Raw genomic sequence first — 15,452 nt, forward strand, 5'->3', positions numbered from 1 at the left:
ATAGAAATAAAAAATCTAACTTAAGTCTTTTATCCATTTTTTTAAAAATATTTTTCTATTTAAATAATACTAATTGTAATGTGAATTTCAATAATGTTTCTTTTTTGTAAGTTGAAATCGATAAATATTTATAATGTGAAAAAATAAAGTTATTTGCATTAGACACACCGTGCTTTTCTTTGCCTAAATGTTCATCTTTCTAAATTAAGAAATGGTGACCCACCAATATTGAAACTTAGCAACATTTTTACGAAGGGCTGATAGTTTGATCAACAGAAAGAATGTTTGAAAATTATCCAAACACAATCAATTTATCAAATATTTAAAAAAATTGAGAAAAATAAAAAAAATACTTTTGTAAAAAGTAATTTTGACAAAAATATTTATCAAAATAAGTACAATAAATTTTAAAAACTTATGGCCAAACCAACTCTAAAAGACTATTCCCTTTTAACACAAATATTGAGAACGTAAAACGAATAGTCGGTGCAAATGTACTTTTAATGGGGGAATTGCAGGTAGGGGGCCTTTAATTTGAGAAACAAAGAAAGGCACATGACGTGTATTATCTAAAAGATTTTCTCTGATCAATAGCTGAAATTATAGCGTCAATTCAGTCTTTAATCTAAAATCTAATCCAAGTAGGCGTTGGATCATAGATTTCAATTATTTTCACTTAGAATTGAAGTTTATAAATTTAAAGATAAAATTGTATTTGATTATATTTTTATCAAAAAAAAATAATACTTTATTTACAATTTAATGATGAAGTCGAAAATCATGTTTAAAGTGCTTTTTAAAATATAAAATCTAGCTCCAAGTTAATTTGATAATAAAATATGACGCCTAAATTATGCATTAATTAGGTGTGTTAGTAGTACCTTGTTTGGTACACTTTTTCGTGTTATGTATAATTAATACACCCTATTGTGTATTAAAGTGTGTATTAATAATATCATGGATTTTTAGGTATTAATAATACAAGGGGTTTTATTTAATGCATGCATTAACATGATTAAAGATCAAATTATCCCTCAAAATCTTTTTACATCTTTTCCACCATAATTGTTGATGATATTTTTATAAATAAATATATTTTTACAGTGCATACTATTTTTAATATACTAAACCAAACAATGCATAAGAAATATTCTATCTATAATTAATGCAAACATAACCAATATAAATATTATTAATACACTCTATTTAATATTATTTTTATACAATCTAATCTACCGAACGACCCTTAAATGTCTTAGCCACAAACATTGAGAACCAGAAATGCAAATATTAATCGAGGCAAAATGAGGAGGAGAAAGAAAAAAGAGAGGAAAATGATGGGGTATTTAAAGGATATGGTTTTTGCATGAAATCTTAATAGTAAAGCATTTGTGAATTGTGATAGTCATTGGACCCCATACTTTCCAAATCAATAATACGTACACATAATAACCAACATAGCACATGGGTTTTCCTCATAATTAATTTTATCTTCTTTCTACCTTTTCATATTTTGTGTTTTTCTTATTCTCACCAAACAAATAATATTCCCTTCGTCTCTTTTATTTATTCAGTATACTAAAAATTTTGTTTTTCCATAAAATAGTTTCTAGGAATTATTTTAAACTTGGCCAAACATAAGACCATTTCCAAATTCTAATCCCTCTCTATTTTTACTCTCCACTTTTTATATTTAGAGAATAAAATAGAAAACATTATTTTCAATACTCTCTATTTCACTTTTTAAGTATTACATTATTATTTCTATTATTTTGTAATTAGCATATTATTTTTCATATAAGGCTATTAACTAAATCTCTAATATTTGTAAATCTTACTAAATGTAATATAACATTTTAAAAAAATATTATTTAATATATACTACTTTTATCTCAAATTAATAGTATTTCAAATTTTTTTTTTTAATTTTCGTCATTTTAAGTAATATAATTTGATATCATTATTAATTTTCACTATGAAAAATGCACAAAGCTTAAATGATAAGACGAGAATTTTAATTTAAAAATACATTACATGACATAATAATTTAAATACAATATAACAATATAATATATTACATAATAATTTTAAAAATCAGAATAATAATTTAGTAATCCAGTAGGTTCGTTTTCAGATTTAACAATATTCGAAAAAAATAGTGTATGATCCAAAGAATTGTTGTGATTGTGCTTGTGAATTGTGATTACGATTGTGCTTGTTAATTTCTTTTTTCAATTATTCGTAATTGTTCTTTAGAAATTTAGAATAAAATATAATTTTATATTAAATAAAGAATTAGAAAAAAATAATATTTTATATTTCATGAAAATTATATAGGGTGATTATTTGGGGAAAAAAAAGAAAAAAATTTATATTATGAAATAAGAAAGTAAAAATGAAATAAAAATAATATTAATATTAAGGAGAGAAAAAATAATTCCTTTTTAAAGAGTAAAATAGAGATTTGAGTTGAAAATGATTATATGAAAAAATAATTTGAAAAATAAAACAGAACGCAGGGCTGGAGATGTTGTAAATTTCTCTGTTATTGCTGGTTGCTGCAACTTTAATCTTTCTACTAGCTTATCATTGCTAAACTTCTATACCCCTCTTCTTTATCCTCTCTCTTTACTCTTTACTCTTTACACCTGGAAAATGAAATGCAAAGTAGACGAAATGAAAACGATGGAGAGAATGATGTGAATCAATAACAATAATTTCCTTTTGTTCCTTTTTAATTGTCAATATTTCGTTTATCAAAAATTAACTTATATAAATTATGATTAATATTTTAAAATATATATTTTTAATTATATTAATATTAAAAAATTACAATTTATAATATTTTTATATATAATTCTCTGTGTAATTTTAAAAAATAGTTAAATTGACTCTGTGGGTAGAGCAGAAAACAGGGTAATGTCCCATAAATATGTGAAAACGCGTGAATGCGCCGAATATGAGAGTTGGCACTACATAACTAGGCCCATCCAATTGAACCTTTATTCACCTACCCATTCATTATTTATCTGCTGCTTCATATTCAAACTGCTTCACACTTGAAGACAGTGAGGCAACCTGTCAAGAACTTAGAACCCAGATAGTGATAGGTTCATACATACAATTCTTTCATTTCCCCCCCATTTTAGTAGAAATACTCAGCTATCCACCACTGCAAGAACTTGGTATGTTCCTTTGTTGTTCTGTTTAAAGTTGTTACCTTTTTTGTTCTTACATTCTTGTTTGAGCTGAAAATGTTTTTCTTGATGAAATCTCCAATGGTCTCTTTTGTACTTGAAGATCTGTTACATTATAATGTGAACTGGGATTTTGCAGGTATATTATAAAAGGGGTTTGGGTGTCTATTCTTTCACTACTCCTTCAATGAGGAAATTAGCTTTGCTTCATCTGCTTTGTGGAATCTTGATTTTTGGGATTTTCTCTGTGGTAAAAGCAGAGGATGCTTATAGATACTTTACATGGACTGCCACTTATGGAATGGCTTCTCCATTAGGCACTCCTCAGCAGGTTAGCTCGATGTTTCCCTTTTATCTGTTGATCTTGTGTTGTTTTGTCACTTTGTCTTGATATGGGTTAATCAAGAACTTTGATTTTTTTTTAGTGAAAGTTTTGATCTTTTAACTTGTTAGGTAATCCTTATCAATGGTCAATTCCCTGGTCCTAGGCTTGACCTTGTCACTAATGAAAATGTTGTCCTCAACCTGATTAATAAGTTGGATGAGCCCCTTCTCTTGACATGGTGAGTTTCCTTTTCCAATCTATCCCTTTATGTACTCGCTTTTGCTTGAATATGGCCTAATTAAAACCTACTTATTCACGGTTAATTTCGCTTACTTCCCTTGTTTGTGTGAGCTTGTTCACATTGCCTGTCCCAAGTCAGATTAAATGAGAAGGTTGCGTAGGGTAAATCAGAAACAACCTCTTTACCCCATAAAGGTAGGGTAATATTGCATACGTCTTACCCTTACCAGACCTCACTTGTGGGATTGCACTGGCTATGTTGTTGTTGTTGCACTTGTTTCTTTCAAAATGTGTTTCCCCTTTTGGATTGTGGCAACTGACTGGGATGACTGCATTCTCTTTATGTTTCTGTTCCTTGAGTGGTCATGGGTGGAAGGGCTAGAAAACGTAGTCTTACATGTAATATTGCTTATCATGTTTAGGAACGGAATCAAACAGAGAAAGAACTCTTGGCAAGATGGAGTTTTGGGAACTAATTGTCCTATTCCTCCAAATGGAAATTACACTTACAAGTTTCAACCTAAAGACCAGATTGGAAGCTATACTTATTTCCCTTCAACTCAACTTCACAGAGCTACTGGAGGTTTTGGAGTACTTAATGTTTATGCAAGATCTGTAATCCCTGTTCCATATGCAAAACCTGCTGGGGATTTCAGTTTGCTTATTGGTGATTGGTACAAGACTAGTCATATGGTGAGTCTACTGCCTATTTCTTGCAGTCTTTTCTATTAAATTTAGCTACCGTCAGTCACATAGGCGTTGCCAGAAGTTTGAGTTTATGGGTTCTGAATTCTGAAAAAGATAGCTTTCTTGGTTCTGCATAAATTTGACCAATGTTATTGGGTTCTGCCGACCCTGTAGCTTTCTCTCTAACTCCGCCCCTGATCAGTCATATGCTAGTGGTAACTTATTGAGGACCCTAATTTTTGTCTCATCTAATGATGTGTATTAATGCCTTCTTTCTTGATTTATTTGGGACATCTAATGAAATATACTTTTCATTCCAATCTGCTTTAGTCTAAAGATTTTTATGTATCTGTGATGTTTTCATTTTTAAGAATTTTGAGTAAATGTCAAAACATATTTAAGAAACTGCTTAAAGGAAATTACATGAAGTTTTCCATTGCTCTTATGTACGAAGAATTTTTAATTATGTAAGGATCCTTAAACTCTTCGTATCCTGGGGAGTTGCAGGCATTGCAGCAAATATTGGATTCAGGGAAGTCTCTTCCATTCCCAGATGATCTGCTTATAAATGGTCAAAAGCAGTCAACTTTCACTGGCGATCAAGGTTATTCTCATCATTTCAATCTTCTCTAATTCCCATGTTTGTTACTGAATTACTATTCACCATCAAAATGTGCTGCTGTCTTACCCTCTACAAGTAACAACTCCTTAACAAACCAATCTTGCTTTTGATTTTCAGGCAAAACATATATGTTCAGGATTTCAAATGTGGGTTTGAAAACTACTATTAACTTCAGAATTCAGGGCCACAAGATGAAGCTGGTAGAGGTTGAAGGATCACATGTCATTCAAAATTTATACGACTCTTTTGATGTCCATGTTGGTCAATCTTTATCCATCCTTGTCACGTTGGATCAACCTCCAAAGGACTACTACATTGTTGCATCTACAAGGTTCACGACGACTGTTCTTACTACCACTTCAGTGCTCCACTACACAAGTTCTCAAACACCCGTATCTGGACCTGTGCCAGCTGGTCCAGTTGATCAATTTCAGTGGTCGTTGATGCAAGCCAGAACAATCAGGTACACATCAATCATCATCCAATGTGCATTCACTGCTTCCTCACATAAATGCCTTATGACCTCTCAAGTTTTAGCATCATGGCTTCCTTTCTTGTAGTTAGTCCCGTACTTAGTGAACTTTTTCATTTGATTCACCATGAATAGACATTCATATATCGCTAGGGTGAAGGGTAACCTTACATTTTTTACTAATAACAAGGATAGCAACTACCACGAGAACACTTAAGAGAAGAGAGGTAAACTGTTTGTTTGCAAGGGACGTAACATGAGTCTCACTGCTGCAGTGTCCTTAATGGATATCATTAATTCTGTTGCACCAGCTTAGCATTTTTGACCAAGCATATAATTGGGAATATGGGAAGGGAGCTATGATGGTTATAACTTTTCCATAACCTAAGTTGGTTTTCCTTTTGAAGGTGGAATCTGACATCAAATGCAGCTAGACCAAATCCTCAGGGTTCATTCCATTATGGAAAAATTACACCTTCAAGGACAATTTTGCTTGCCAACTCTGCACCACTCATCAGCGGGAAGCAGAGATATGCTGTCAATGGCATCTCTTACATTAATCCTGATACACCTCTGAAGCTTGCTGATCACTTTAACATCCCCGGGGTGTTCACTTTGGATTCCATTCGAAGTGCTCCAGCTGCTGGTTCTCCACACCTAGCTACAGCTGTGTTGCCATCTTCTCTCCATGAGTTCCTCGAAATAGTTTTCCAAAACAATGAGGACACAATGCAATCTTGGCATCTTGACGGTTATGATTTCTGGGTCGTAGGGTATGTCATAATCATTGAAAAGTTTTGATTCATTGCACCTATTGTAAGGTCGGCTTAGTTTCTTACACTTCCTGTTAATATTTGCAGTTTCGGATCAGGTGCTTGGACACAAGCTAGTAGAAAAGGGTATAATCTTGTTGATGCTCTTACTAGACATACTACACAGGTAATTCCAATTTCCTCCATGGCAATGCAACTATTTAAGGACATTAAGTAGAGAGTCTTAACTAATATACACCGGACAATGTAAAGAAGTTTTACACTATCAGGTTACTTAAGATTCAACTACAAGTAAATTCTTATAGCAAGTATGGTTCGGTAACCTGCAAAACATGGTAAATGACCTATTATTCTAAAATAGAACTCCTCAACACTGTCAATGTTTGTAATTTTAGATCATTTAAATGAAGTAGTATTGGTTCATGAAAAGCTGAATTGCAGTATATAAACTTCAATATGAAATGTTTCTTGCAGGTTTATCCTAAATCTTGGACTGCTATATTTGTGTCTTTGGACAACCAAGGAATGTGGAATTTGAGGTCTGCAATGTGGGATAGGCAATATCTTGGGCAACAGGTTTACCTCAGGGTCTACAATCCAACAGCCAATTTAGCTAATGAATATGACATACCTACCAATGCTCTTCTCTGTGGCAAAGCTGCTCGTCGACATCCTTAATTTGGTCTCATATTATTAAGTATTATGTTTTCTTGGTCATAAGAGGTTGACTACAAGAGATGCCGGCAAAAGTAGTTACTTGCAGCTTATGCTGTAATATATAGCAAGCAAATATTTTGTGATTGTTGGCTAAGTTAATTTTTTGATGAAATTAGTTCTGAGTTCCTACCGGATAGATTCATTCACCTGTGATGTTTAAGATTTTACTATATTTATGGAACCTTGGCCCAAGGATTATATTAAATAGCCTAATGAACATTCCATGATAAAGATGAGTTTTTTTAACGAACAATATGTCACAATCATTCAGTGGTTCTCATATCTGAAAAATAGGATTTGGGGTCACTTAGCATGCGTGTTATTTGGGAGTATTTATTTTATAATAAAAATATTAAAATATGTAAATAATTACTTTTATATCGTTTTTGGACAAAAATACAAGATGTATTATTCACTTCACGTATGATTTATTATTGTTAAGTGACATATATTCATATTTCAATTTGTTACTATTTTTAAAGATGTTTGTTTGCTACTTGACATATGAGCGGAGCTAGAAGCCTAAGTATGAATTTGTTTGAATTTAGTAATTTTTGTTTAAACAATGTGTTTGTATTAAGAAGTTTATTAAATATGCATAAATATTAAGTTTAGAATTCAATTATTAACTCTTGAATTCATTGCTACAAAATTTATAACATATAAAGTTAACATTCGGGGCTTCACTTATGACTTGACAGGTTATTAAACATATGAACACAACTTGATTGCCAATGCCCTGAGGGTCCTTTGGTTCGTGGGATATTTGAGATTAAATTTCTATTTTATTTGGTTTTAATATAACTAAATTTCAGAATAAATTGATATCTCAAATTTGTATTATTTTATTCCACTGAAAAGGTGAAATAAATCAGTTAAAAAGTTATCATTTCAGAATTATAATATAAATATAACTTTATCCACAAACCAAACAACCTCTTTAAATTTTTATCCAAGAGTATGACTGTTAAAACAATTAAATCACGAAATATCTTTAATTTGTTTTCTTTCTTTTGGTTGAATACTTTTATGTGTGTTCTTCATATCAATTATCTTCTAAAAAACATTTATTTATCTCTGTGTAAAACGTTGGTTTGCTTGATAAAGCACTTGCTTTCCTAGATACAACCAATGTATATTTTATTCACAAAATCTAAAAACTAGGGATCGCAATGGGGTGGGGTTGGTACGGGGGATTTAGCGTTATGCGGGGCGGGATGGAGATGAGGCGGGTTGAAGTAATTATTATCAAAATTAATGCGGGGCGGATTGCGGATTTATGCGGGTTTAAGGTATCAAATAGGAATTCGAAGAAAATTAAATCTTTGTAATTATAGAAATCAAAGATATAAATTTTTTATATTAAATTTTTACTTTAATTTTAGCTTCTTCTTTTTAAAAAAATTAAATTAGATAAATGTTAATTAGAGTTAATCAACAATTAAGAAATAATTGTTGAAATATTAACTAGAAATAATTAATTAATTGTTGAGATGTTAATTAGCTAAAAATGGAAAAAATATTATGAATTTTATTTTTCATATTAAACTCAATTAAAAAAAACATAAAAATTATGCAGAGCAAATCTATATGAGGCTGAGCGAATTGAAAATAGAAAAAATTATTATGAGAAGCGATTTAAAAAATTTACGGATTAACCCGCCCCAAATAGAAACTGGTCTGTTGCTGCTACTGAATAAGGAAGTAATCAATATTCTTGATAATTAATTATACTCAATTAACTATATCAAGTTAAAACAAAGAATTAAGTTTGAACATAGTCCTACTTAAAAATTGAAAAAAATAATAAAACTATACTACTACCATTTATCCTCGTTTTGTTTGGACAGTGAAAGATTGTTTCTGGCTACTCGACATTCGACAAAGTTACAAATTATTTAATTTTCAGTATTTGCGAAAGATTTATTTTGTTGTTTAATTTAATTAAAAATTGATTTAATTAGCTCCGGAAGAAGTCCAAAATCAAATAGACTTCACTGTGAAATTCCATAAATACTAATCAAAGATAACTACTAGTTGCTCCTTCACTACGATTGCGAAATTCAATTCTGCGTTGTCTCCTCAGTTCGCACGGCGAAATTCAAACTGCACTCTAGGGTTTATTAATTACTTCCATCGTCTCCTCGATCAATCGCGGCTTTGTTTGTGAAATACTAATAGAGGAATCGTCAATCATGAATTGTGAAGTTTGTCAGCTAAAAGAACTTGTAAGTTTCTGCTTTTGACTTATCTGAATATGACCTGTAAGTTTTCCTTCTTTTTTTTTTGTGCTTGATTTTCCTTTTATTCGTCACTGGTTTTCTTGCTGTAGGATGTGGAGCACTTTGAGATACGAGAAGTCCTTCGATGTAAGCTCAGTTCTATAAATCGGCTGCTTTATTTGTGATTATTATGTATTAAAATTTTACCGGTCAATCCATTACAGAGTTGCTGGTCAGAACAATGTATGTGTATTTAGAAGACTCGAAGAAACTTAAACTTGTACCTACACCAATATATATGCACCCGATCCCTTTTAAATCTTTGGATTTGTCTCTGCTCTAATTCATGTCCAATTAGGGCTAAGATGGATGAACTTTCAGCTCATAGCTTATATTTAACTTGTTTGACTAAGTTTTGTGTATGATCTCAGCTTTGGATTGTATTGGTTAGATTTGATGTTTAGTCTAGAATTGAACAACAATTTCCTCTCTAGATTACACATTGGTTGTTCCTGTTGACAATGAGATTTTTCTTTTTGATATGGAAGCATTGGGTGGTAGAAAATCATGAACAGTTAGAAATCCACTTATTTGGTTTCCAAATACGCCCTAGTAAAAGCTGAACTACTATAGAGGAAGAATGGATCGATGCATGAAAATCACATACTGGAGTTGAATTAGATAAGATCCTTAATTGTACAAGATACATATTTCAGCCTAAAGGTTTTTGCTTATGTTGATGAATAACTGAACAACTTGTTCACATGTCACATTGTTCATGTGTTCTAAAGCATGATGTTTTCTGGAAGCCCTATCGACTGTGGTTTTGACGTTCTTCCTTCTGTATTTTTCTTGTTTGCTATTTTGAGGTCAGTTCCTCCTAGATTTTATCATTCATTGATTGCTAGCTCAGAGTTCCTAAGAATTTTGACTCTAGTTTGATACACTGTACAGCTCTATCCTAAACAATTCAAAGTTCAATTGCAGGTATTTTACATACAATTATGTTCCACAGAGCATTAGGTCTGCTGCGGCCGAAGGATGTTGATTTGGAACTTTTTGACATTACATATGTAAGTAATAAATTCTTATAGTGACAGATGGTAGGCTTTATCTCTTTTTCCTCATTTTCTTTTTCTTTTTAAATCGGTGTGGTGTGTGGAAAAAAAATGGAATAAGGTATCATGGCAGGAGGACTCTTGATACTCTTGATTATTCAAAGACGAGACATGAGATGTGAATATGACATCATGAACTTTGGAAAAGGAGTGGATGACAACTATGCTCTTTCATCAGAAGCTAATATATTCTAAATTTTTAAGAGAAGGTGAATTAATCGTCAAACAAACTGTTCACTATTAGTGAAAGACATTTCTAATGACACATTGAACTAGAGGGAAATCACTATATAATAGAGTACCAATAAATGACACATTGAACTTGAGGGAAATCACTGTATAATATGGTACCAAAAGCGAGGTCCTTAAAATTATGTTAGTCTAGAGGAGAGGTTGGTGTAATACTGTAATAAATCATATGTCTTTGTTTTTTAATCTTTCCCTATATTTTGTTAGATCTTTTATGGTGATGCAATAAGTTGCTGATATTTGTTTTTTGATCAGTATAAGATGCTGATATTTACTATTTTATGGTATACTTTTGGTTTATTGTTCTTTTATGTTATATTATGTAGACACAGTGTGGTGATGTGGAGGTTGAAAATAAAATTGAAGAGAAGATTACCCAATTCATTGATAGAGTCGAGAAGCACCCTAACAGGAAAAATCAGGTTAGTGACTGGTTGCAGTTTGTTTCTGTTGGTGATGATCACTGTTTTGGCCAATGGCCATTCACTTTCCTACTTTATAGTTCTGTTCAGTGTTTACATACTCTAAAAGCCATTTCTTTTTCTTAAATATGCTCTTTAGTCATGAGAATATCTTGTGAGTTGTGGTGGTTTCTTATTCCGTACTGTTTGGTTCTTCTATTGTATGTTGCATTTTTTCTCAGGATATTGTTGCATGTAACCTTTTGGCTAGTGGTATAAGTATCTTGTGGAATTTTAATCACTAGTGAAATCAGTTCTGGTCTAAATATCTAAATGAACTTTCTGTTGTAACCTCAACATACATATTTATGTAACTGGATGGAGAATATATGCAGATTCGTCTATCCTTCTGCGAAGTCAAAAACAAACAGGCCTCGTGGTTCACTACCAAAGTTGAACGTTTTTGCTGGGAACACTGGTATATAAATTTGAATGTGGCTCATCATCCGAAAGGTCATCCTGGCAAGTCTCATCTCTCAAAAGTAGTTGACCCAGGAGGTACCATACTTTTTTTCTCCATTTTTTTTTTAAAAAAGAATATTTTTTCCTCATGGTTTTACAGCTTGTTCATTAGTCAGTTTTGTAAAGGGAGGTATAACCTTTTTTTTTTTTTTGCAGAGAGTGCATCTGAGGAGAGGAGTGCTCGGCGCACAGTGTTAGAATCATCTCTTCGTGAAGTTATGTTTCAGATAATAAAATTTGTAAATGAAAAGAAGGACCACATTCCTGCGATACCAAATCGTGAGTGTGTCACATTTCCCTATGAGATCACTATCTCAAGGTAAGTTCCCCTTTCTCTAAGTTGTGAACATGTAATTAAGTTCTGTTACTCATCATAGATCAGTATACAAGTGGTTTGCTATTATTGACTTCAATCTATCATTATTGATTAGTTTCTGTGGGTTTTCACTTTAATTTTCTGATTTATATTGATTAGAATTCTGAAATGCATTGATTTTCTTGAGTTTCTTCCTGCACAAGAGAAGTTATAATCTGCTTTGGTACTGCAATTAAATATATATGTTATCTGTTTTCAATTTTTTGCCATTGTAAGTAGGTTATAAGCTTATATGCATCCTTTTTCTTCTTGAAAGAAAATATACTAAGGCCTTTACATGAGACATAATATCTTCAAAATCTTCACATCTGTGGGGTTAATTGACCCAAGGCAAAAAGAATTATACCTTAAGTACTGATGTTCTCCTTGTCCGCATAAGTAGAAAGCGAGAGTGGAATAGTAATTTCCACTTTACTAAGTGCTACTTTACTATGCTTGAATTTATTCATATGTTATTTTGGCTAGAGCTTATCTTCTTATGAAAGATTTAGGTTTTTTGTAGGATGTATGTGGTTTTGAGCCTCAAGTTTGGCTATAACACTCGCTTGGTAATTTCCTTTTGCCAAAGATGCATACTCTATTGTGGGTCTAGTGCTTAGATATTTGTTTCTTCCTTCTACTTCAATTTTGTTCTAAGTTGCTCAGACTTGGCTGTGGGTGTCCGATATGGATGCAGATCTAGAGGTCGGATCCTTCATGATCTAAATTTTACAATTCAGGGGTATGGATGGTATATAGATAAGGGTGTGGGAATTCAGCTAATATAATTCAGATATCACAAACATATGTTATAAAATGAAGATAGTATATTAAAACTTAAATAGCAAGGAGAGAGAGAGTAGTAGTAACTTTTCTTTCAATTTTTGATACCTACTTTTCTGCTAATGAAAGGCAATTTATAAGCCATATAAATTTGTTCTTAATCATCTCTCCTAGTATGTTCACATGTCCATTTGAACATCCTTGTCTCCGGTACCTTTATCTTTGAACGTGGGCATTCTTGACTGACCAAACACTCAGCCCCATACAATAGTGTTGGTCTAACCACTCTCTAAAACCTAGCTTTAAGCCTTGGCGAAACATTTGGTGAGCCTCTATTTCACCCACCCTAGTCTAATACAGTGTGCGACATCATCGTCAATCGTCCCGTCTCTTTGAATTACGAACCCAAGATACCTGTAGCTTTCTCTCTTAGGAATGACTAGTGTACGATCTTCACTTCCACCTTTGCCTTATTTGTCACGTCACTAAACTTGCACTTCAGGTACTCTGTCTTAGTCCTACTTAACCTAAAACCGTTAGACTCTAGGTCTATCTCCAAACTTCCAGCCTATCATTAACTCCACCAGGAATCTCATCAATTAATACTGTCATCTGCGAGTAACATACACCACGGCACCTCCCCTTGAATATGTCGTGTCAATACATCCATCACTAATGCAAAAAGAAACAGGCTAAGGGTTGATCCCTGGTGCAATCTCATCATGACCGTGAAGTGCTCTGAGTTACCTCCCACTGTCCTAACACGAGTTTTGGTTCCATCGTACATGTGCTTAATAGTGCTACTGTAAGCTACATGTACACCTCTAAACTCCAAACATCTCTAAGGGAGACCTCTTAACTTTATCACATGATTTTTCTAGGTCAATGAACACCATATGCGAGTCCCTCTTTTTTGTCCCTATACTGCTCCAACAATCTCCCTATAAGATGGATAGCTTCAATAGTTGAATGCGTACATGAATCTGAATTGGTTGCGGACTTTCTAATGCAAATATCTTTTAACAATAAAATATATATACCTGAATTAGGGTGAATTGTTTTAATTTCAAAAATCATTGTATTTGTCTCTAATTTCTCTATCATATTTGGTAATTTAGTCAAAGTACCCAAAAGCTATTGACCATATCCGGTGGATCCCACACCCATGTCATGTCGACACAAGTGCGGCACCATAAGTGAAGAGTTCATGCAACTTAGGTTTTGTTCCTTCTGCTTCTAATGGCTGGTCAATAAACTATTTCCTCTAACCCAAGTTTTAGTTATATCACTTGCTGAGTAATTGTTGTTTTCCAAAGACGCACACTCAGCTGTGGGTCTCATACTCAGATTAGCGTCTTCCTTCTAAATTTTGTTCCTTCTACTTCTAATGGCTGGTCAATAAACTATTTCCTTTGGCCAAAGTTTTGGGTGTTTCTGTGGAGTCGAACTATTTCCGTTGGCCGAAGTTTTGGGTGTTCCTGTGGAGCCGAACTATTTCCTCTGTCCGAAGTTGTGCGAGGAAAAGTAGTTTGGGAATGGATCACACCAAATGAAGTGCCCTAAGATTCTGGTTTGACTCAATCGTTTGAGTGTTGTGGTTATATTTCGACATGTAGATACATATATAGAGGATAAATTACACTTGACCTTACTTTATCTCACCCCTGTAGACATCTTTTTTAGCTGATGATACTATGGTGCATGTTAGGCTCTCAGTCCATAAGTTCTACCATGATAGGATGCCAATTGCCATTAAGTTATGATAATGACTCCCAAAATAGATGAGGTTATGCAATCTTGATCATAAACTCCACTCCTCAGGGGAAAAAAGAAAAGGTTAGGACTTGGGGGTGACAATAAAGAAATATGTTGAATATATAAGATAGATTGAATTAACATATTGAATGTTCATGATGGTGAATATATATGTTTTATACAGAGGTCATTGTAATTTTGAAAGCTAGAGGATAACTTTCTGTACTGGAACAAAATAGTACAAGTACTACTTAATTTACATCTACAAAAATATGTAGCTTTATTTGAAATAAATTTAACATGTATTACCTTCCAGCTAAGTTTTGTGTTACCTTCTTTAGTTCATCAGATTCTGCTTTTGGGATGGATGTGATCAGGAGGATGCTACAGACTGGGCATCCAACCATGCTCAGCTGATTGGAGATGCCCTGATGGTGGCCAATCTTCCCTTGTCTCATTCGTGAGAGGTAAAATGGTTGTTCATCCAATGGCTGGCAATGTGAATATCTCGGACCAAAGTCGACTATGGGTTCCCTTTAGTGGCCAAGGAGTCGTGCAATTGAAAGAAATGGAAGCTGTGTACATATTTGCTTAATCTACTAATGTTTCGTCTCCCCCCCCCCCCTTTATGTTACATATCCATAGTAAAGGACATATATAGCTGAATATTACGTGATCAATCTAATTTAATTTGTTTTATCTGCTGCAGACACCCCCCGGTTGTGTGTGTCCCTCCCCTCTTTTTTGTATACCCTGTTTTGTTTACTACATCCAGCTGATTTGATCTCTGAAGCAGCCTGTGTGGTCGAATTTTAACCCGTTATCCTTTTTTTGGTTTGCGCTGTTGTCACTCTGATGTTTTTGTTGGCTGCATCCTGTTTAGTTTCTTTCAACGTAGTTAACTTGTATGAACGATGCTTCCTGACATGCCATAGGTGCCTGCTTGAAATCTACTCCATAAATTTTCTTTCTGCATCCAGCATAATGAAGTGTGTGAGGTAAAAGATTTTGCAT

General features: G+C 33.1%; 2 protein-coding genes across 2 annotated transcripts; both read left to right on the forward strand.

The window, feature by feature from the left end:
- The first annotated feature begins 2,982 nt into the window (after nt 1-2,982).
- On the forward strand, nt 2,983-7,339 carry LOC129873805 (L-ascorbate oxidase homolog). The gene is made up of 9 exons (XM_055948990.1): nt 2,983-3,185; nt 3,337-3,528; nt 3,651-3,760; nt 4,185-4,455; nt 4,957-5,053; nt 5,189-5,534; nt 5,951-6,316; nt 6,404-6,482; nt 6,791-7,339. The coding sequence occupies exons 2-9, from the start codon at nt 3,385-3,387 to the stop codon at nt 6,992-6,994; spliced, it is 1,617 nt and encodes a 538-aa protein (XP_055804965.1). The 5' UTR covers nt 2,983-3,185; nt 3,337-3,384; the 3' UTR covers nt 6,995-7,339.
- A 1,670-nt stretch (nt 7,340-9,009) lies between these two features.
- LOC129874612 (autophagy-related protein 101) lies at nt 9,010-15,237 on the forward strand. Its single transcript, XM_055949923.1, has 7 exons — nt 9,010-9,261; nt 9,366-9,402; nt 10,243-10,328; nt 10,949-11,044; nt 11,419-11,581; nt 11,702-11,864; nt 14,780-15,237. The coding sequence occupies exons 1-7, from the start codon at nt 9,229-9,231 to the stop codon at nt 14,853-14,855; spliced, it is 654 nt and encodes a 217-aa protein (XP_055805898.1). The 5' UTR covers nt 9,010-9,228; the 3' UTR covers nt 14,856-15,237.
- Nucleotides 15,238-15,452: the final 215 nt, after the last annotated feature.

Source organism: Solanum dulcamara, chromosome 11 (assembly GCF_947179165.1).
Source record: "Solanum dulcamara chromosome 11, daSolDulc1.2, whole genome shotgun sequence".
In the NCBI taxonomy this organism is placed as follows: domain Eukaryota; kingdom Viridiplantae; phylum Streptophyta; class Magnoliopsida; order Solanales; family Solanaceae; genus Solanum; species Solanum dulcamara.

Coding starts and splice junctions, on each gene's coding strand:
- LOC129874612 (XM_055949923.1), top strand. CDS start 9,229: ATGAATTGTGAAGTTTGTCAGCTAAAAGAACTT. Junction 9,403..10,242: donor GATACGAGAAGTCCTTCGAT/GTAAGCTCAGTT, acceptor GTTCAATTGCAG/GTATTTTACATACAATTATG. Junction 10,329..10,948: donor AACTTTTTGACATTACATAT/GTAAGTAATAAA, acceptor TATATTATGTAG/ACACAGTGTGGTGATGTGGA.
- LOC129873805 (XM_055948990.1), top strand. CDS start 3,385: ATGAGGAAATTAGCTTTGCTTCATCTGCTTTGTGGAATCTTGATTTTT. Junction 3,761..4,184: donor GAGCCCCTTCTCTTGACATG/GTGAGTTTCCTT, acceptor TATCATGTTTAG/GAACGGAATCAAACAGAGAA. Junction 4,456..4,956: donor GGTACAAGACTAGTCATATG/GTGAGTCTACTG, acceptor GGGGAGTTGCAG/GCATTGCAGCAAATATTGGA.